Source organism: Triticum urartu, chromosome 4A, assembly GCF_056163025.1.
Source record: "Triticum urartu cultivar PI428250 chromosome 4A, HENAU_Tu73, whole genome shotgun sequence".
In the NCBI taxonomy this organism is placed as follows: Eukaryota; Viridiplantae; Streptophyta; class Magnoliopsida; order Poales; family Poaceae; genus Triticum; species Triticum urartu.
Window position 1 is genome coordinate 281,966,384 of NC_141876.1, and position 22,411 is coordinate 281,988,794.

Consider the following 22,411-nt stretch of genomic DNA (forward strand, 5'->3'; position numbering starts at 1 on the left):
GCAGCTGCTAAAATTTCCAAGTGTTTAGTGCAATGCTACTAAGTCATTTTTGAAGATAATAAAACAAAAAGATACCAACTTAGTTCTGGGGTCAGTACAAACAGCTAGCACGAAAAGGGATTGTGTGATAAGCATACCAGTTTCACTACTCGATGTTGGCTCTAGCTTGCTGGATCCGATGGAAGAAGCTGGGTCTGAACTCTTGGTTTGTTGGAGAGGATCTGAAGACTGTGATGCTGAGGGTGAAGAGTTGGGAGCAGCATCATTAGACATCTCAGCTTCTTTAATTGCCTGCTTTTTCTCAAGAATCTTTCTTTGGGTGTATTGGCGAGAAGGAGATGGTTTTGGAGGCTGAAATGCTTGGGTTAAACCACCAACCCAAGATAAGATAGCGGCTCTATTTTCTAGACTCCACAGAATTTTCAATCCATGAACGAATACTCGCTGACAATTGTCAGCAACAACAACATTAAACCCCTCCTCATCACTACCTGATTGCGCATCGTCACTTTCATCACCCCCATCAAACTCAGACTTGAATGATGTCACCTCAGATTTTTTCCTGCCATCCTCCTGCCATGCTGATAATCTAGCAGCATCGGCCTTGGGAGCTTGTTTTCGTATTGTGAAATAATCAGAGTACAGAAAAAATCCATCATCCCGGCTTTTCTCAGTCGATCTAGTTTTTGTTTTGCTCTTTTCACAAGCAGGATTATCTGCAACTTTGGTATGCAGACTCTTGCTTTCTACCTGGCCATCCTTCGAACTTGTTTGTTCAGGAGTATTATTAATAAATACCTTCAATAAGTGCATGTCTATGCCCATGTAGACAAGATCAAGAGGTTCGCGCTTGCAGTCAAAAGTAAATATCTGCTTACCACGACTGGAAGAAATTTCCAACCTGAGCTTTGTGAAGTGCAGTATCAGACCTTTAGCAGGATCATCAGCCTGTAGTGGTATATTGTTGATCTGCAATAGTGTAGCATCAAAACGAATACACTGTTCGGTCATAACTCTATCAAGTGGCAGATTTCCGGACCGGATAAATCTAGGAACTCCAAACCGTGGAAACCTAGAGAAAAGTCTTAATTTATGGGGAGGAAGAAAAAATAAGTTCCACCACTTTGATAGCCAGACCAAATCATGAGCTCCAACATTCAGAGTCGGAGAATCATTTGAAGATGCTTGGGTTTTTTGTTTACTCTCCATAGGTTCAGCAGTACTAGGTTTAAGTGAAAAGCTCCACTTTAGTGAGAGTGAAGTTGACCGAAATGGATCAAGTACTTTGTCTCGCGGTTTTCCCTCTACAGGTAGAGTAAATATATAATGATCCATAGGGTTGCCTGAATCACATCCCCACTCTATTGCAATGTCCATGAAAAAGGAGGGTGTTTCAAGGAAAGGTATAGTTGTATGAGGTGGAGGTTCTAGAGTGCACTTCTTCGCAAGACTCTCTAGGCTAGTGATGTACACCTTTAGACACTTTGAAGACAGACTGACATAACCATCCACATATCGTATTTCTATATAGCCAGTTGTGATTAGCAATTGATCTAGCTTCTCATAAGGACTTGTTGCAGCAGGGAGATGCCACATTGTTTCAGCAAGACATAAGCTGAATTTACCGTGGATGTAGTTCCGCATATCATCCCACCAGGGTAAACTGCGCTCTCTTCTAGGGGGTTCGGGGCGCTCAAAGTACCATCTTTTAGCTAGATTTGCCCTGCGCAATGCACATGTAAAAGCATAGCTTATATCGGCAAAAACTGGCTCATAGCCGACTCCAAAGGAGACCTCCCCTCTTTGAAAAGACAATGGTATGTCAGCATATGTTTTCATTGGTGGGGTATAGCCAGTAGCGGACCGTAGCAGATTTACTCGCCACCATTTCCCAACATAAACATCTTGTCGAACTTGGGGCTGAAAACAAGTCGCCTGCCACCAGAAACAAATAATTATGTAATTTGAAGTGATATTTGACCAGGACAAATTTTTTTCAAACGTATGAAGTACATATTGCAGAAATTATTTTTAATTCCCTAGCTTTAACACAATTATGTATTTGAACAAAGAGAGAAATTGCAGCTATATGATGTTTGAGTAAGTCTTTCTCTTTTCTATTGCCAAAGGGTGGGTTCATAGTTCTAATAGTATTCCATAAATGAAAGGAGTGAACAGCATCAAAGGCTAACCTGCTGGGCAAGCACAAGCCGTCCATCACATTTAGCAGAGGTTCCAGAAAAGAGTGGAAATGCGTAATCTCTTATATACGCAGATAATGATTTAGCTTTCAAAGTAAAATTGCTGCCATACAACCGGGAAAATGGAATATCATTTTTTGCACAAACAGGATCCACACTTTTAACAAAACTAATCATTCCTTCATCACCCCCATCAATCTTTGATAGGCTCACGTCAACATCTTTTGCACAGATTGACATAACTGATGCTCTCTGTTTACTCATCTTAAATCCTGACTGGAAGCCACTTGAACATGAACCTGACCCTTCTGATACTGACAACTTCTGACATGCCTGGTAATATGATTTAAATGCCTGTATATGGATTTCTTCTCTAAGCTTTTCAAGAGATTGCATGCCAGGCGCATCAACATAAACATCAGGGTTGTCATTGCTCTTTTCAGAAGCAGAGCCATCCAATTTTGCCTTGGGGGAGTCTTTGTTTTTGGCTGACTCAAGCTGATCGAGCAGATCCAACCTAACTATGGACTCACTAAATACATTCTTCATTAAAGCCATATGCTCATCAAGCCAACCTTGGAGAGGTTCTTCCTCAATTTCTGCTGTGAGGTCACGTACAATTAACCTGACATACCGAAATACCGTGGATTTTGATTTGCTCTTTTTACTGCTGCTGCTGCTGCTAGATTTCTTCTCAGGAAATAATACGGATGTTTTTGCTGCAGAAATAAGTTTAAATGCCCGCAATGTATCTTCAACTGCATCATCAATAGCCCGCAGCTGCAACCTAAAAGGCAGACATATATAAGCATCTCGCAATTGAATAACCCAATCACATGTAGTTGCAGACTGAAACTTCTTATCAGGAATGCTGTCAGAAACAGAAATCGGGATGCGTGAAATCTGCATACGGCTGCTTTTGAAAAGCTGTGCATCACAAAAAATAATCGCAACCCCTTCAATCAAAACACCAATCTTGGCATTCTCAGAAAAAATGGAGCCAACGTGAACCATTGCTTCAACCCCATCAGCAAGTTCACCTGAAATTTTCAATGATTCCACATCAATGGCAATAACTGATTCCCGTTTCTTTTGTGCCTTCTCTTGCTGGCTATTGTCTGTAGGTTCTTTTTTTGTCAACGTATCCATGTGTGCTGTTTCTTCTTTTACCTCAGTAGCAGAATTCTGGAGTTTCAGCCTGTGCAGAACTGATTTAAGCCGCGTGGCTACTTCAAGTAATTCCAGGCAGGGATCTGGCTCATACCTGACTGCTATATCTGTCACATTGATGAGGGAGCAGACTGCATTGTCATTCTGCCCACCAGAACGCTTGACGAACTTTGCCTTTTGCACATCAAAAAGTGTAACCTCCTCTGCAGCATTATCATCAAACTGATATTCTTTATGTGTTAATCTGGATCTTCCAAGTTCAACCTGCATGGAGTGCTTTTCCTTGTTCAGACACACACCAAATCGATTAGTCTCAAGAGAAGTGGAGAAGTTAACATTCTTATGATCTGGAAGCCTGGTCGAGTTTACATAGGCCATCCTTGGGCCACCATTAGCGTCATCAGTTATCATAACACGGCCACCCTGTGAACCAAAATTTACACGCTTTGGATCTGCTACGGACATATCTTCAAGCCTCATGTCACCAACATACAAAATAGAGCACTGTTCAACGCTAATCTTCACTAGCTGTGCTCCTTTAGCATTCTTGGTAGATTTTTGAGAAGTCTCATGTACAGGTCGTTTCTTAGGGGGGAGAATGCTTTTCAAAAAACCCTTGTAGGACATTGCAGTTGTACAAAGCAACTCAAGGTAATAAAAACAGAAATGCATTCCTATTCCAGATATATTAACAGAGAGAGCAGATTTAGCATGGTCAACACCGCTATCTTTGCTTGCCTCCTTTTGCTCTAGATCAAGAGTTGAGCAGCTAATGTGCAGTAAGGTGCCCGAAATGCATTCATTTATCAACTGTTGATGTTTCACAGCAACAAGGAATTTTAATTCTCCAAGCTTTGCATGCAGTTCAGGTCCTTGGTTTACCAACTTACTTGCAGAAAAATGAGTAGACAGCAAGCAACACTGCATAATCCAGTATTTACAGCTAAGGTTAGTAGTTATAAATGGTAACATACCAATTTGATGTGATTCATAATTTGGACACATGAAAGCTTGAAACCTTAATATTTCTGCAGTACCAAGCAGACATGAATCTCATAATTCATTAGGCTGGTCGTAATGGTAGTATCATAAGGGGTATCATGCATGCCAACAAGACTTTTTGGATGATATGGCACACAATTAAATGAGGAAAGAGAGGATGTAGTATTATATCATGATTCTGTATCATATTAAATGTTGTACTCCCTCCGTTCCTAAATGTAAGTCCTTTTAGACATTTCAAATGGACTACAACATACGGATGTATGTAGACATATTTTAGAGTGTAGATTCACTCATTTTGCTCCGTATGTAGTCACTTGTTGGAATCTCTAGAAAGACTTATATTTTGGAACGGAGGGAGTACTACTTTGTGTCATGCATGACAATTAATAAGGCAACCTAAGATACCAACTTATGATACTATGCATTACGGAAGTAGTATCATACACTAGTATCATATGCATGATACTAGTGTATGATACTCTCCATTACAACCAGCCTTAAATCATGTTGGCATGGTCTTGATAAATGGGAATGTGGGCACACAGCAATTTCTATTATTAAGAAAGTAATAACTACATTTACTTCACAAGCATATAAACTCCAAGAGTTTCAAGGATAAGTGCCTTCGAAGTGGAACAACATGCTACTGTAAAATTAAGTTGATCCCATCTGGTCATATCCAACGTTTAGGCAGTTTGGCATGCAGGTGAGTGAACAGAACAGCAAAAGGAATTGACTGTGTCAAATTACATTTTATGATATAGTATTGCTGTGGCTACGACAAGGAATATTGCAGAAATGGATCTAGCATTTGGACTCCATGAGTGTATGAATAGGCAAAAGATTGGTCCCATTTAAAATTAGCATAGACAAGGAATGTTCTAAATTGATTTCTCTCGGAAATGCTGAAATGCCAATTGATTTTTAAACTTTTCAAAACTCACATCATAAATTCTACATTATCAAGGTTCAATCATGACATTCAAATGCATTGATCATACAATCATATTACCATGGCTCAGTCATTACAAATGTGGAGCATTTTGAGAATATTCTTCTTAAAAATGTAAAAAGAAACAAACAACACATTGAAATAATTCGTGATTTGTACTGTGTATATCAAGCATCGGTATAGCTTAATGCAGTAGTCATGTTACAAGAATTGTTCAAAGACTCATGGACATTCAGAGTAGAACAGAGCGCATGATAAGGAACTTACATGGAACAGAGGTATGTCATCAAGACTATAAAGCACAACAGACAACTCGGGTACTGAGAATGTAAGTACCAAAGCCAGTGCTAATTTTTCTTTGGGCACCTTGTCTTGTTGTGGACTTTCATGAAGAACAAGGGGCTTCTTTTTAGCTGACTTCATCAAGATCAGTGGCTTAATTCTGCTTATAATAAGATTACATTGGCCCCCACTGATCTTGATATTTACTTCCGCTCGTATTGGCTCTGTTGACTGAGAGAAGGCAATGCATCAACACATATGCTATGAGAAACATATTACACAACAAAAAGTATAACAAAAAGAAAACAGGGCTGTGATAAAAATTGTCTTCCTGAAAACAAGAACTGACCATATGATCACCTCCTTTGTATGCACATGTGAGGATGCATATGCATAAATGCAACACATGACGATGTACCAAACATCACCTACACACGGTAGACACACCAAGCTTTTGGACTCACTCTATTGGCCATGAGAACAGCTTTGGCGAAGTCAAGTATGCAAATTACCAAGATTTTCTCTAGTCATATATTGGCAGTTATGAGTCCACATAGCCAAATCCACCTATGTATGAGCCCCGCTCCCTAGCCATCGCCGCCCAGCCCTCGCCGTCGGTGGCCACTCCAGCCCCGACGTCCACCCTCCCGGCCCTCCCGCCCTCTCCCGCATGGCTTCCCCGCCCCCCGCCGGGGCCGGTCGCTCGCGCGAGCTCCGTTGGCTGGAATCCAGCCCGTCGTCTGCCTCCGTCGCCGCTGTCCTACCGGCAGGCGCTTTGTGACCGTGAGCTCGCGTCCTCCGAGCTCACCCTAGAGGTCGCCGACGCCCTGACCCCCTCTCCACCGCATGCCCCTCGCCCATGGCCCCGCTCCGAGGTGCATCCAGTGTCCCTGGCGGTTAGAGCCGAGGACGCTAATGAGGCCGAGGGCAGGTGGCCTACGGGCGTCGCCGCCCCCGCCCATGAACGAGTGTCCATGCTGCCTGAGCTCTGGGCACATGCGCGCCGAGTGCCGGCAGGCCATCAGGTGCAAGCGCTGCCGCTTCTTTGGGCACATCGCGCGTGACTGTGAGGCACCGCGCTCCTCCCCTCCCCACCCCCCACCCCCACCGAGCGGCCCGTCGGCGGCCAAGCGCGTCCGCGCCCCGCGAGTTCCTCTGCCTCCAGTGTGCAGGGTCCCAGCCGCCCCGCATCCTCCAGGTCTGGTGCTCCTGCTTCACCCTATGGCTCCGCCCCGGTTTCCTCGCACGTGTCCTCCGGTGCGATGACGTCCTCCACCCCGCCACCCGCCATGTTCGGCCATCCATCTCTACGGCCAGCGGGCGCGCTCTGCTTCCTCGACCACTCCCCGAAGATCGTGGCCGCCGAAACCGTCCTGGAGCGTGCACTCGTGGTGATTGTCGCGGGTACCCGCTCTGGTGTCGCCGTTCAGATGTGGCGGCTGTGCTCCGGGACCGTTTCGACCTCTTCGACGATGCCTTCTCGGTTCACCTCCGCCCCGATGGCGAGTTCCTGGTATGCTTCGCCGATGCGAGGGTGCGTGCTTGCATGGCGGAGCGGCCCGTCCGCACCCCGCGCTTCCGTCTGATGTTCCAGCCCTGGAGTCGTTCCGTGGGCGCTGAGCCACTCTTTCTTCGTCTCCGTGTCGAGATTGAAATTTGTGGCATCCCGGAACACGGCTGGCACCGGTCGTCGGCCAAGCGCCTACTCTCCCCGTTTTGCCTCATCAACAACCTTGCACCGGAGACCCGCGACGCCCGGGACATGGCGGTCTTCCGCCTCTTGACCTGGACCCCTAACCCAGATGCCATCCCCCGCACCTTCGAGCTCTTCCTGAGCCCGACACCGTTTGGCCGGAGGCCAATCCTGACGTTGCTGAACGCCATGCCGTTCATCTTCTCCGATGGCCGGTGCCCATCCACGTTCGACCCTCGGAGGATTTCCGGTTGCCTCCTCCTTCCCCGCCCCCTCCTCCAGCGGAGCCCAGTTCTTGCGAAGACGTGGATCGCTTCCCGCCGTGCCCGCCTGCCTGGCCGACCTACCACAGCTTCCCACCTCGCGATGCTGGTGCGCGTGGCAGCCACCCCAGGCGCACGGGCTCGGCCGCCGGCCGCCGCCATGTCCCGCCCCTGTGCCGTGGCTGGCAGGGCATTCTTCGTCCTTACCCCGCGGCGCATCCTGTACGTCAGGTGGGCACGGTCTCGCTGCGTCTGGGTTCTACTTTGGCGCTAGAAGAGCAGGGACAAACTACCAGGGCTTCGGATGCCTCTGATGCCCTGCTGGGGCTCTGGACAAAGTTGCAGGTACGGTTGTGCAGCCTGCCTCGGCGGCTAGTCAGTGTTCAAATTCCCTCCTGGCCAGCTGGAGATCACGACAGATGAAGCGATCCTGTCGCCCGTTGGAATGGGTCTGGAGCCTTCTGATGCGGGCCCCGACGCCCGTTCGCCTGCCTCAGTACCAGGCTTGGGGCTCTTAGCCAATGGGGGCGCGTCTTCCGCCGCCTCGCCATCCCCTGCCTGCCTGCGGACCCTCTAGGTGGTTCCCGTGTGTGCCCTGGCTCGCCCACCCAGGCGGATCGCCTGGTACCTCCCTCTGCCGTCACCAATCCGGTCCTTGGAGACCGCGTGCCTGCCACCAGGCCCACGCCTGCTACCACCACCCCGGTTGGCTCCTTGACGCCAGCTCTGGAATCACGCGTGATCTTGTCTCCTTCCGTGGTTCGGGCTTCGAGGCTAAGTGGCAATCCTTCACCGGGCCTGCTGCACTCGCCTGCTGGGGCGGGCCCTGCCCTGTATGTCACGAGCCCCGAGGCCATGCAACAGCCCACGCTGTGTTCCCTGCTGGATTCTGTACAACAAGAGATTGACTCAGTCTTGCCGCAGCCCAAACCTGCACCCCGGCGACGTTGAAACGCGATCCCTCCCAGCTTTATCCCGCGGAGAAGCAGCCGGATCACCAAGGCAAACTGCGGCCTTGACTCTGAGATGAAAGCCAAGCGTGTCCTTCTACGCCGCCTTGAGCTTCTCGAGGAAGATGGCCAGGTGGACGATGCCATCCTGGCCAATTACGCTCAGCTCTTTGCACGACCGCTTGCGGAAGATGTGGTGCAGGCCTTCGCGGACTACTATGGGTGGAAAATTCCCCGTGGTGTCACGCACCTCCTTGATCGTGCGCCTGTGCAGCCGATTCTCGTCTCAACTTAGGGCATCTCCCCCCTTCCCCCAGCCCCCCCCCCACTCATCTTATGGATTGTAATCTCAAATTTGTGTTCTGGAACGTGCGTGGGCTGAACTCGAGGCCCAGGCGCACGGCCGTTTGTTCCATGATCTCATCTGTGTCCCCCATGATTGTCTACTTGAGTGAGACTAAGCTTGTTGTGGTCACCCTCACTATCGTCTCTAAGATCCTTGGCCCCTGTTCGGGGACTTCTTCCTTCCCGCATCTGGGACACGCGGCGGCATCCTAGTCGCTTGGCGACGCTTCGAGATCACCCTCTCTAGGACAGAGATCGGCGACTACCATGTGTCCGCCCTAGTTACCTCGCTCGCTGGTGGGCAGCATTGGTGGCTCACTGCCGTATGTGGCCCTCAGGACGATGACGCCAAGGTGGAGTTCCTCGCTGAACTGCACAGCTTTTGGCTCACTTGTGCAGGCCCTTGGATTGTTGGAGGCGACTTCAACATGATCCTTTCCTCAGTCGATAAGAATAATAGACGCTTGCATCACCGCTCCATGAACCGTTTCCGTCGCTTCGTCGCCGACATGGAGTTTCATGACATCTACCTCCATGGTTGTAGATATACTTGGTCTAATGAGCAGGACAACCCCACCCTCGTCCGCAACGACAGGGTCCTCTGCATGCCTAGTCGGGAGGCCAGCCAGCCACACTGTCTTCTCCGATGCCTTGCCACCGTGATCTCTGATCACGCGCCGCTTCTGGTGGATTGTACTCAGCGCCCCGGCAACCACAAACGCTTTCAATTTGAGCGGATTTCGATTAAGATTGATGGCTTCCATGATGTTGTTGCCGCTAACTGGCATGCCGAGCCGCCCGATCCGGACCCCTTCCGCCGCCTATACCAGCGCCTGAAGTACATGGCCTGCCACCTCCAAAGTTGGACTACATGACGCATCGGCCAGGTGTCCCTCCAGCTTCTGGTCGCGCGGGAGCTTATCGCTCGCCTGGACGTGGCGCGGGACTCCCGACCCCTCTCCCTGTTGGAGGCTTGGTTGCGCAAGAATCTAAAGCTCAAGTACCTCGGGCTCACCTCGCTTGAGCGTTCAATTGCCCGGCAACGTGTCCACCTTTCTTGGCTCCGCGACGGGGACACCAACTCGACATTCCTCAAGATCCATGCTTCCCACCGCCATCAAAAGAACCACATTCTGCAGCTGCGTGTTGGCGACGACCTGGTCCCTGACGAGGTTGGAATGGCCGAGGCTGTGTTCCATCACTTCGCTGGCATACTTAGCATGGCGGACACACGGCACTCTACACTGGCCTTTGAGGCTTTTGACGATCGCCGCTTCGATCTATCGGCGCCGGAGGTCCCTTTCTCCGAGGCCGAGATTTGGGAGGCGGCCAAGAAACTCCCTTCCAGGAAGGCGCTGGGGGCCCGATGGCTTCACCTCGGAGTTCCTCTGTGCGTGCTATGATATCATCAAGGACATAGGTGACGTGTTCGATAAGCTTTACCATCAAAATCGCATGGGGTTTCAAAAGCTTAACGAGGCTCCCATTACCCTCCTCTCGAAGAAGCCCGATGCCGCCTCACTTGCGGACTACAGACCGATCAGCCTTATCCACCTCTTGGCCAAGCTCTTCGCCAAGGTTTTGTCGCTTCGTCTTGCCCCTCACCTTGGCACGATGGTGTCCACCAATCAGAGTGCTTTCATCACGGGACGCAGTATCCATGATAATTTCATCCTCGTCCAGCAGACCGCCCGAAAACTGCATAACTTGAAGGTCCCGCACGTGCTGCTCAAGCTCGACATCGCGCGTGCGTTCGACTCCGTCTCGTGGCCTATTCTTCTCTAGATCCTCCGTCATCTTGGCTTGGTCTGCGGTGGTACGAGTGGATTTCGATCCTGCTCTCTACCGCTAAGACGCGTATCCTGGTTAATGGAAACCCCGGCCCTCCCATCTGCCACGAGAAAGGCCTCCGGCAAGGCGACCCAGTCTCCCCCATGCTCTTCACCTTGGTTATTGATGCGCTCAACTCGCTACTCCAGGATGCTGTCAGGACAGGCGTCCTTCGACGCCTCACCGAGCGACGGATGGCCTCGAGTATTTCCCTCTATGCTGACGACGTGGTCATCTTTTGCCACCTAGATCCTTATGAGCTCCAGGTTGTTCGGGAGCTGCTTCGGGTCTTCGGGTCTGCCTCCAGCCTCCACACGAACTTCTTGAAGTGCTCAGCCACGCCGATCCAGTGCACAACAGCGCAGGCTGAGCAGATCGAGAGAGCATTGTCTTTCCCGATCACGCACTTTCCGATCACCTATCTTGGCATCCCCCTCTCAATCCGGAAAGTCTCCGCAGCAGCGCTTATTGCCTCTGGTGGAGCGCCTCCCTTCTTTCGCGAGGGGAGAGATTGGCCTTCGTTCGGCACGTGCTCGCCGTGATGCCAACGCACCTGCTCATGGCCATCGCCATTCGACCTACTATCCACAAGAAGATCAACCGCATTATGCGCGACTTCCTTTGTCATGGCAATAATGATCCCTCTGGTGGAGGCTGCCTGGTCAGTTGGCGCAAAGTTTGCCGGCCACTGGAGTTTGGCGGATTGGGTACCCGGGACTTGCAGCGCACAGGCATCGCCCTTCACGCACGTTGGCGCTCAAGGCCACGCACAGCTCTAGACCATGGAAGCATCTTCACTCTCGTTCGACGCCAAGGTTCAGGCCATCTTCGACGCGTCCACTGCGTGGACCCTCGGGGACGGCAACTCTTGCTTGTTTTGGGCGGACCGATGGATTAGGGGCCAATCCATCGCTGACCTTGCTCCGGCTGTGCTTGCTCTGGTCCCCAAACGCCGCATGAGGACGAGAACTGTTGCCCAGGGGCTGCACGACAGGTCTTGGATTCAGGACATTCTGGGTGCCATGGGACCCGTGGCCATGGTGCAGTATGTCGAGCTCTTGTGTACCTTGCAACAGATCACCCTCTCCCCCAACCCTGATTCCCTTAGATGGCACTGGACGGACTCCGGAATTTAATCTGCGAGGTCTTGCTACCACGCCATGTTCATCGGCTCGACGACCGCGCCACACTGGAGGCTCACCTGGCGCACGTGGGCTCCTTTATGCATACGGTTCTTCGCTTGGCTGGCTGGCCTGGACCGCTGCTGGACGGCCGCCCGGCTCGCGCGCCATGGCCTGCCACACAACGATCTATGTGTGCTTTGCGATCAGGAGTTGGAGACCATTGATCACTTGTTCATCCATTGCCCATTCTCCAAGATCATCTTGCATGAGATCTTTGCCTGGTGTCGTGCCCCTATCCACCCACCCCAAGACCCCCAGACTTGCTTCCTCAACTGGTGGGCGGCTGTCGTCACGACTGCGCCTGCTGCTATGCGCAAGGGTTTGTCCTCCCTTGTGCTGCTATCTGCCTGGTCCATCTGGCGCCATCGTAACGCCTGCATCTTTGACAACGCCACCCCCTCCACCCACCTGCTGCTTCAGGCCATCAAGGATGACGCGCGCGCCTGGGCCACTGCTGGAGTGAAGTATATAGCTAGTTTCATGCCGCCTTGATCCTTTGGGCTGAGCATTCCCGTGTTCTGCTCCTGTAACTCCCCTCTACGTCTAGCCATGCGTATGTCGAGAGGTGTTACCCCCTGTAACCTATACACTGTTGTTCTCTCCTACCTATCAATGGAATGATACACAATTTTGCATATTCACGAAAAAAATCCACCTATGTATTCTAATTAATGATCTCAAAGCAATACCTCAGACAGAGATTTCAAAAGAAGTGGATATGGCTGTACCACATCACTGGAAAATACAACTAGTGTAATGATAGTTTTATTCCATAGTTAATACAGATGTTACTTTTGTTTGCACAGAGACCTAATCAACCCAAAATTATGAAAGAACTGTAAATCTATTGGTTCATAAGTGAAGTGTTTTCCAACAAATGCAGCAATTTACAGTAAAGATCGAGTTGAAGCCGGCAGAAATTTCTTGAGAAATCATTAACCAACAGCAGTACAAATTTACACTGCAAGCAAACTAAACTGACCTGAGTGGGAATATTAGCTGAAACAACAGTTGCAATTTTCACAACCTCTAATACAGACGTAGAACCATCCATCAGAAGCTGAAGAAACAAATAATCATCATAATGTAATCTAAGTTGAAAAAACTAGATCACTCATAGGAGAACACGGAAACATACATGAATATCTGTCACGTCAGTTTCCAACCAAAGGTGTGTTGGAGCCACCCCTAAGTCATTCTGAGGCTGTGACTTCATAAGTCTCACAGAAATGCTACCAAATTCGTTGTTGATCGAGAGGCCATGGTCCTTTGGCAAAAACTTCAGATCTAGCTTGGACATATTGAAGCTAACCTTCCAAAGAACAACTACATTTTAGTGAATGGTAACCCGGCAACCAACTTACATTAAAAAAAATGTAACATGTAACAATTTCAAATGGCAAAACAAAGAGCTGTAGAAGATGCAGAGGTGATGTCAACAATAAATATTTGAAATTGCACCTGGAGTATACAATTGTTATAAACTACAGTACATGTGTTACTCCCTCCGTAAAGAAATATAAGAGCATTTAGATCATCTAAACGCTCTTATGTTTCTTTACAGAGGGAGTACATGTTATATCATATCAGCTCATGATATTTGTTTTGGACACTTCTTAGAGTACTAGCATGTTTTCAATCAAAGAGTCATAGTTAAATGTATTAAGAGGCAGAGCATTGTTTTTCCATGCTAAAATATTACAAGTGGAGAACAGTAGTTAGGTAACTGAAAAACATAAAGAATAACACATCTTAGCCTGGTTGTGCATTCATCAGGAATTCGAATTATCTAGCCTACAAAAATATTGGTGTGTTGCGGAGCTAAGTGAATATAACTAAGAATATTATGGTCTCATCCATTTGGTGGACAAAAGTGGCCTATGCGGGTCTTGTTTAATAATGTCACAAGAAGAAGCTAGAAAACATAGAACTATATATGGAGAAAGACAATGCCCATATATAACAAAAAATGGTAAATATCAGTGGTACTGCTGGAAATAAATACAACCTTTTCAGGAATCAAATCGATCTTCTTATTCAATGACAAAAGCTTGCTCCCCTCGGGTTTGGCAGCTGATTTATTATCCACAGTAGATTCATCCTTCTGATCAGCAACAGTAGAAGTAGAGGGCTTCTTGGTGAATAGTTTTTCTTCCAGGTTCACAACAATTGGACCAGACATCAGATCCAAATTCTTGACTCTAATTCTTTTATCCCTAAAGAGTGTTATAAATAATGTTACAACTGCAAAATACTCAAGTGGATCACATGTATTCAGGCTGAATGGGCCAATATATAGGAGTGCAGGAGATGAGCTAAAGCAAGCCAACTCAATCTGGTATTGACATCACACTTGTTAGAGTTATAATATAAGTCATGTACCCCTTTGTATTTATCTCGTTGTATGAGGGGTTTCTTGCATATGTTCCACACCTGTACATGTATATATATATATATCGGCCTATGGCCTCATGGGAATACAAGTTGCATATTTCTAACATGGTATTAGAGCTAGGTCAATTTTATAGCACGCGCAACTCGTGCGATTGATCCATCCGATCGATCTCCACCTGATCGATCACCAACCAAACCAGGCTGCTCGAAGCTCGTTCTTCTCGATCGAAACAGGGCCCCGTCCCGCAGATCCCCGGCTGCAATATCCTGCCGCTCCAGTCCGGTCCCGATCCCTGGATCCCGCGCGGGTCTTCGTCCCTGGGTGCTGGGCCTAGTCTCGCTCCGACTGGACCGTCGTCCGCCGGCGTGGCGGCCGCCGCCGAGGTGACGTCCCGGTCACTTTGACGCCCCGCCGCCACTCCCGTTGACCCCGATCCCGTGGGCGCCCTCCGACCCGTCCCTCGACCCAGCCCGCGTCTCCCGCCTCCTCGACCGCGCCCGGGCCGCGATCTCCCGCGTCGACGACTCCCCGCTCTGCCGCCGCCTCGCCTCGCTCGCCCCCGCCCGCCTCTCTCTCCCACTCGAAGCTGCTCCATAGCCAGCGCCTGATCCGCCGGCCTCGATCTCCCAGCAGCGCTGCTCTCCCACTCGAAAGCTGCTCCATAGCCAGCGCCTGATCCCGATCTGGTTGTTCTCATCGGATCTCAAAAAAAAATGTCTGCTGCATCGGGTTTTGTTGCTGTCCGTCGCTGTCCGGTGATCTTTGATGGTACTAACTACACTGAGTTCACTGGCTTCATGCGCATTCACATGCGTGGCATTCGTCTTTGGGGTGTTCTTTCTGGCGAGGTCTGCTGTCCGCCACGTCCAGTTCCTCCGGTGGCCCCTACTCCGCCAACTCCATCGGTTCTTCCTACGGATGCTAATCAGGCCGCTAAGGATGCGGCTAAGGTTGCTGATGAGGCTGCTGATCGTGCTTATGATGAGAGGGTTTTGGCTTATGAGGAGGCTCTTCAGTTGTATCATGGTGCTCTGTCTGCTTACACCCAGTGGCTTGATGATGATGCTCGTGCTGCAGTTGTTCTCACTGCTAGTGTTCTGCCTCAGTTTGCTTCTGAATTTCTGGGTCTTTCTACTGTCTTTGAGATGTGGACCCGTCTTCGTGAGCGCTATCAGCCCTCTGGTGATGCCCTATACCTCTCTGTGATCCGTCAGGAGCATGCTCTTCAGCAGGGTGACTCTACTGTTGATGACTTCTATGCACAGGGTTCTGCTATCTGGCATCAGCTTGATTCTCTCCGTAGTGCTGGGTGTCGTACCTGCCCCTGTTGCCAGGCTGTCCAGGCCAATTTGGAGTTTCATCGCGTCTATGAGTTCTTGTCTCGGCTCCGTAAGGAGTTTGAGCCCCGGTGTGCTCAGTTGTTTGCTCGTGGTCGTATTTCTCTCATGGAGGCGCTTTCTGAGATTCGTGCAGAGGAGACTCGCTTACGTGGTGCTGGTTTGCTGGAGGTTCCCTCTGTGCTTGCTACTCGTGCTCCTACGCCACCTGCTCCATCGACCACTTCTCGCTCGAGTGCTCCGCCGCTCTTGCCCACTCCTTCTGGAGGCTCAGGTTGCCCCCGTCCACACTGCGCCTATTGCAACAATGATGGTCATCTTGAGTCTCAGTGCTACACGAAGAAGAAACACCTGCGCAAGGCTCGATCATCATCTTCAGGGACTTCGTCGTCTACCTCGACAGCTTCAGCCATTGCTTTGACTGAGCAGGATATTCTGAGACTTAAGCGTCTGCTCGCGGCTTCAGGTTCTTCCTCGACGGGTACTGCCGGTTCTGTGACTGATGCTTCCCGCACTGCGCAATCACCCTCTACACAGTCAGGTACATCCCCATGGGTTCTGGACTCTGGAGCTTCTTTTCATATGTCTTCTCATTCCTCCACTTTGTCCTCTCTTCGATCACTGGATTCTCCTATTCATGTCTTCACTGCTGATGGTACTCCACTTTCTGTTGCTAGTAGAGGCAATCTTACTACTCCTTCTTATTCTGTTCCTGATGTTGCTCATGTTCCTCGACTTACCATGAATTTGTTTTCTGCTGGTCAACTTACGGATTCTGGTTGTCGCGTCATCCTCGACGTTGACTCTTGTTCTGTCCAGGACCGTCACACGCACACTCTGGTTGGGGCTGGCCCTCGCCGCCGTGATTCTCAGGGTCTTTGGGAGTTGGACTGGCTTCATGTTCCTTCTGCTGCCACCACCATCGCCAGTTCTTCCGCTTCTGTTGCCTCCGTCACTGGTTCCTTCCAGCAGTGGCATCATCGACTTGGTCGTCTGTGTGGTTCTCGGTTGTCTTCTTTAGTTCGTCGAGGCCTTCTGGGGTCTGTCTCAGGAGATGTCTCTTTAGAGTGTCAGGGTTGTCGTCTTGGCAAGCAGATTCAGTTACCATATTCACATAGTGAGTCAGTGTCTAAGCGTCCTTTCGATTTAGTCCATTCTGATGTATGGGGTCCGGCCCCTTTCGCTTCGAAAGGTGGTCATAAATACTATATTATTTTCATAGATGATTTCTCTCGTTACACATGGCTTTATTTCATGACTTCTCGTTCTGAGGTGTTGACTATTTATAAGCGTTTTGCTGCCATGGTTCATACTCAGTTCTCTTCACCCATTCGTGTTTTTCGTGCTGACTCCGCTGGCGAGTATATCTCTAAGATGTTGCGTGGTGTTCTTGCTGAGCACGGGACTCTCTCTCAATTCTCTTGTCCTGGTGCTCATGCTCAGAATGGTGTGGCTGAGCGAAAGCATCGACATCTTCTTGAGACGGCTCGTGCATTGATGATTGCTGCCTCTCTCCCGCCTCATTTTTGGGCTGAGGCCATCTCCACATCCACCTATCTTATCAATATACAGCCTTCCGCTGCTCTACAGGGTGGTGTTCCTTTCGAGCGACTTTTTGATCGTTCTCCCGATTATTCGATGCTTCGCTTGTTTGGTTGTGTTTGCTATGTTCTTCTTGCCCCTCGTGAACGCACCAAACTGACCGCTCAGTCTGTTGAGTGTGTTTTCTTAGGCTACAGTGAAGAGCATAAGGGCTATCGTTGTTGGGATCCTATTGGTCGTCGGATGCGTATCTCTCGAGATGTGACTTTTGAAGAGTCTCGTCCCTTCTACCCACGCCCATCTTCCTCGACTTTTTCAGTGCAGGATATCTCTTTCCTCACTTTTCCTGACTCACCTATCACCCCCGCTGACACTGTACCTCTCCGTTCCACTTCCTCTCCTTCTCCACATCTCGTTGACTTGCAGCCACCATCCTCCCCGGTCTCCTCGCCCAGTTCTCCACCTTCATCTCCGGTGACTTCCTCTCCCAGTTTGTCACCGGATTCTACACCTTCATCTCCGGTGACTTCTTCGTCGTCACCCCCTGATTCTACCTTGCCGATTCCTCCTTCTATTATTCCATCTCTTCCTCAGCATTACACTCGTCGTCCACGACCAAATGATGCCTCTGTGGATGGGTCGTCATCTTCCTCTCAGCCTACTTATGGCTTGCGTTCTCGTCCTCGTCCGCCTGTTGATCGCTTTGGATTTCCCACCGCTGGTGCTGCTGTTCTTGAGCCGACTTCTTACCGTCAGGCTGTTGTTCATCCTGAATGGCAGTTTGCGATGGCAGAGGAGATTGCTGCTCTTGAACGCACTGGTACTTGGGATCTTGTTTCTCTTCCTCCCGGAGTCCGTCCGATCACTTGTAAGTGGGTCTACAAGGTTAAGACTCGCTCCGATGGTTCTCTTGAGCGTCACAAAGCTCGTCTTGTGGCTCGTGGTTTTCAGCAGGAGCATGGTCGTGATTATGACGAGACTTTTGCTCCTGTGGCTCATATGACCACTGTTCGTACCCTTCTTGCCGTTGCCTCTGCACGCCACTGGTCTATATCTCAGCTTGATGTTAAGAATGCCTTTCTTAATGGTGAGCTGCGTGAGGAGGTGTACATGCAGCCACCGCCTGGGTATTCTGTTCCTGATGGCATGGTATGTCGTCTTCGTCGCTCTCTCTATGGCCTTAAGCAAGCCCCCCGCGCCTGGTTTGAGCGCTTTGCCTCTGTGATCACTGCTGCTGGTTTTTTAGCAAGTGCTCATGATCCCGCATTGTTTATTCACCTTTCTCCTCGTGGTCGGACTCTTCTTCTTCTTTATGTTGATGACATGATCATCACGGGGGATGACTCCGAGTATATTGCCTTTGTAAAGGCCCGTCTTAGTGAGCAGTTTCTTATGTCTGATCTTGGACCTCTTCGCTACTTTCTTGGGATTGAAGTCTCTTCTACCTCTGATGGCTTTTTTATATCCCAGGAAAAGTATATCCAGGATCTTCTTACTCGTGCTGCTCTTACTGACGAGCGCGTTGTTGAGACTCCTATGGAGCTCAATGTTCACCTCTGTGCTACTGATGGTGATCCTCTCCCTGATCCGACGCGTTATCGTCATCTTGTTGGCAGTCTTGTCTATCTAGCTGTCACTCGTCCGGACATCTCTTATCCGGTTCATATTCTGAGTCAGTTTGTCTCTGCCCCCACCTCGGTTCACTATAGTCATCTCCTTCGTGTTCTTCGATATCTTCGAGGCACAATCTCTCACCGTCTATTCTTTCCTCGCTCCAGTTCTTTACAGCTCCAGGCCTATTCGGATGCTACGTGGGCTAGTGATCCTTCCGATCGCCGTTCACTTTCTGCTTACTGTGTTCTTGGTGGTTCTCTCATTGCCTGGAAGACGAAGAAACAGCTTGCAATTTCCCGTTCGAGTGCCGAGGCTGAGTTGCGAGCAATGGCTCTTTTGACGGCAGAGGTGACTTGGTTACGGTGGTTACTTCAGGATTTTGGTGTTTCTGTCACTACACCGACTCTGCTTCTATCTGACAGTACAGGTGCTATCAGCATTGCACGCGATCCTGTGAAGCATGAGCTCACCAAGCATATTGGTGTTGATGCTTTCTATGTGCGCGCTGCTGTGCAGGATCAGGTTATTGCTCTTCAGTATGTGCCTTCCGAGTTACAGTTGGCGGATTTCCTGACAAAGGCTCAGACTAGAGCACAACATGGCTTTTATCTCTCCAAACTCAGTGTTGTTCATCCACCATGAGTTTGAGGGGGGGTGTTAGAGTTATAATATAAGTCATGTACCCCTTTGTATTTATCTCGTTGTATGAGGGGTTTCTTGCATATGTTCCACACCTGTACATGTATATATATATCGGCCTATGGCCTCATGGGAATAGAAGTTGCATATTCCTAACAACACTACCACACATATACACTCTTAACAAACAATAGTTAAGTTTTTGCTCTTTCACAACAACGAATGATGCAACACATGCAGTTTCTGTAATCGAATGGGTCCCCCGAATATGATCAAAACAGCTAGGGTGGCAATTTAAGCTTCACATAGGCATAGAACAATTGTTATATGACCCTGATTGTTAGCCTTATGATAATTGATTATCCTGAACTTCATTGAACAAAAGTAGACTGAAAATACATTTTCTTTTAGGCTTATCAATAAGTTCTGGGGGTGCAGGAAGTAACTTATGGATAGATAAAACCGCCTTATCTACCGCAGAGTATTACAGGCAAAAGTTGAATCGCAGAAGGTGGTTTCCGAGATTATATTTGTGACTCCTATGGTTCACATGAGTGCATTATGGTTATGTTGCAGTAAGAAGCATTAAAAAGGTACAGCAAATAGCAATCAGTTGTGTGCGGAGACATGTGATGAAAATAGTAATCAGTTAATCGCCAACAGCTACTACTTCTCAATCAAAACACCTGAGATACTAGCCATCAATGACTAGTTTCCTACTAAAATGACCATACAGTGTCGAGAGTGTTTGCAAAGCATCCCCTTGAGGGGTTACCTCTGATGAAGCTCACACGAGAGTGCTATATCCTCAAGCAAGAAAGAGCTGCAGTCAGTAGTGTCCATAGCTGAAGGGTATTGTCCACTCACCCACCAATCCAATTTGTTAAATGGTGATGAAGAATCATTTTCCGTGCCATCTATCTCTAACGCTTGTAGAAATAAAGGTATCAGGTGTATTTGAACATTAAGAACTGGATGCAGTGCTCCAGATTTAGATAAATCAATCTTAAAGTCCTTGATGCCAAGAGCAGCTTTTGGAGTCTACAGTAAGAAAATGACAAGTTTTCCGTCAAAAGTAATATCACTAAAAAAAATTGACAGAGGGAGGAAGGGAGGGAGGTACCTTGAGCCTGAGGTCCACTAGAGAAAGTGATAAAAGGCTGGCAACATTTGTTATAAGCCTCCATTTTGCTTGGCCTTTGGAATTTTCTTTTGGTTTGGGCGATGAGGCTGAGGTTGGCTTGCGCGGGGCAGGTTTCTTTTCGTTTGCAGATTTGGCGGGTTGCCTGAGCACAATGTGCAATTCAGAAATTCGCAGTTGCAGGACTGGGCCTTGAGTTAGTATGGTGAGCCCCAGCTGGGTGAGTGGCTTGCGCAGGCCGAGTCTAATTTCACCGACAGAGATGGACTGGAGCGGTCCCTGCAAAAAGAAGGATTGGCACTGGTTGTGATGAGCAAGTAATAAAATACTACTGTACTACTTACTACAGTAATGATGAAGCAGGGCAGGGCAGGGCAGGGCAGGGAGATGCATACTTTAGGAGAGTTAATGGTGATGCCCCTGAGATAATTGAAACCATAGGAGCGGCAGCCGATGGAGAGTTTCGCCATGCGACGGAGCACCCATGCCAGAGCCTTGGCAAACAAGCTGCGTTTGTTTGTTTGTTTGTTAGACATTATACAAGAGAAAAATCCCAAGAAAAGTGAAGAGCAAGTGCAAGAGAGAAGAGCCAAAGGGCATACAGGAGGGCGACACACGAGGCCGTGGCGGCCAAGGCGGCAAGGAGTAGGAGCTTGAGGGTGGAGAGGAGGAGGCCGTAGCGGAGGACGAACTCGAGGGCCTCCCAGGAGACGACGAACCCCACCAGCAGCTGCACGAGGCCGAGCATCATCGCCGCTGCTGCTGCATTCACCACCGTCGCGTGGCCGCATCAAACTGGGAATTCTCCGTGGGGTGGGATGGGGTGGGATTGGCCGTGCGTATGTCGCGGTGGATTGGATCCGATCGACGGGGGGAAGGAGAAGGCGGAGTGGAGGGATCGCAAAGTAAAGTAGTGGTGGAGAGGAGGAGTGGAGAGGAGGTGGTGCGCCATTTCCGGAACAAGCAGAGGAGAGGGAACGGGAAGAACCGAAGAAAAGCCACCGTTATACACACGCACGTCTTCTTCATCTTAACCAAAAAACCCTTCTTTTTTTTTGAAACACAAGACCCTTATACACACGCACGTACACTCGTCTCACGAACGCATGCCCGCACGCCCTACCTATGAGCACCTCCTAAAGACTGAGCCGGCATATCATCTTGAGGTTAATGAACTCGCCACGAATGTCTTCGTAGTTGACGAGAACGTCTCCCCTCGTGGGCTGTAATATCACTATCCTTCTAAACTCAGACCCATGCGGAGTTCATCGGTCCCATAAGAAGACTTGGATCGTCTTATGGATTAGTGCGACATTCGAAAGCGGGATGAGACTACCATGCGAGGTTTGCAGCAGAAAATCCACACCTCGTGCAAGCAGAGTATGAGTTCTGAACGTTGCGGAATAATGCAGTGAAGAATGTGGTGAGGAAGAAGAAGAGGGGGAGACAAGGCTGGGTCCTCGACAGTGATCGAGCTCAGTTCGGACGAGGTGAAGAACGAGGACGACGAGTCGAGCTCCGACATTGACTAAGACAACTTGTGAGTAGTTTGCGGTAGTTTGTAGTCGAAGTATCTTCGTTCTCAAATACGCATGATTGTATGTATCATTCATTAAAGAAGGAGGGGAGAGAGACTCTCAAAAGCTCCACGGTGATACAAAATATTTACATGCGGATTTTATTTGGCATCTCCTCGCTCTCTATGCACACTATTTCTGGTCTATCCACACTCCACTTGCTTCCTCGAAGCCATTTATTTCGCCCTTAAACATCTCTGCTTTTGCCGAGAGCCTACCCTCTTCTCGGATTATTTCCGTGATCCTAGCCAGTGATGGGGAAGCCCCGTTGAACGCAATGTTGTTTCGATG

At 49.2% G+C, this 22,411-nt stretch overlaps 1 protein-coding gene and 1 pseudogene across 2 annotated transcripts in view; one reads left to right on the forward strand and one right to left on the reverse strand.

The window, feature by feature from the left end:
* The window catches only part of LOC125551630 (protein ABERRANT POLLEN TRANSMISSION 1), a 39,294-nt gene extending 17,768 nt beyond the window's left edge, over positions 1 to 21,526 (reverse strand). Inside the window, exons 1-10 of one of the 2 annotated variants that reach the window (XM_048714900.2) lie at positions 21,146 to 21,526; positions 20,939 to 21,050; positions 20,526 to 20,822; positions 20,178 to 20,443; positions 13,884 to 14,091; positions 13,014 to 13,187; positions 12,858 to 12,935; positions 5,596 to 5,841; positions 2,193 to 4,292; positions 138 to 1,935 (exon numbers count right to left, since the gene is read on the reverse strand). In XM_048714900.2, the coding sequence (XP_048570857.1) occupies positions 138 to 1,935; positions 2,193 to 4,292; positions 5,596 to 5,841; positions 12,858 to 12,935; positions 13,014 to 13,187; positions 13,884 to 14,091; positions 20,178 to 20,443; positions 20,526 to 20,822; positions 20,939 to 21,050; positions 21,146 to 21,294 (5,428 nt within the window). In that variant the 5' untranslated portion in view covers positions 21,295 to 21,526. Of the gene's footprint in view, positions 1 to 137; positions 1,936 to 2,192; positions 4,293 to 5,595; positions 5,842 to 12,857; positions 12,936 to 13,013; positions 13,188 to 13,883; positions 14,092 to 20,177; positions 20,444 to 20,525; positions 20,823 to 20,938; positions 21,051 to 21,145 lie in introns of those variants that run through there. The other variant, XM_048714902.2, reaches the window with a different exon arrangement.
* On the forward strand, positions 14,109 to 16,580 carry LOC147975607 (uncharacterized; annotated as a pseudogene).
* Positions 21,527 to 22,411: the final 885 nt, after the last annotated feature.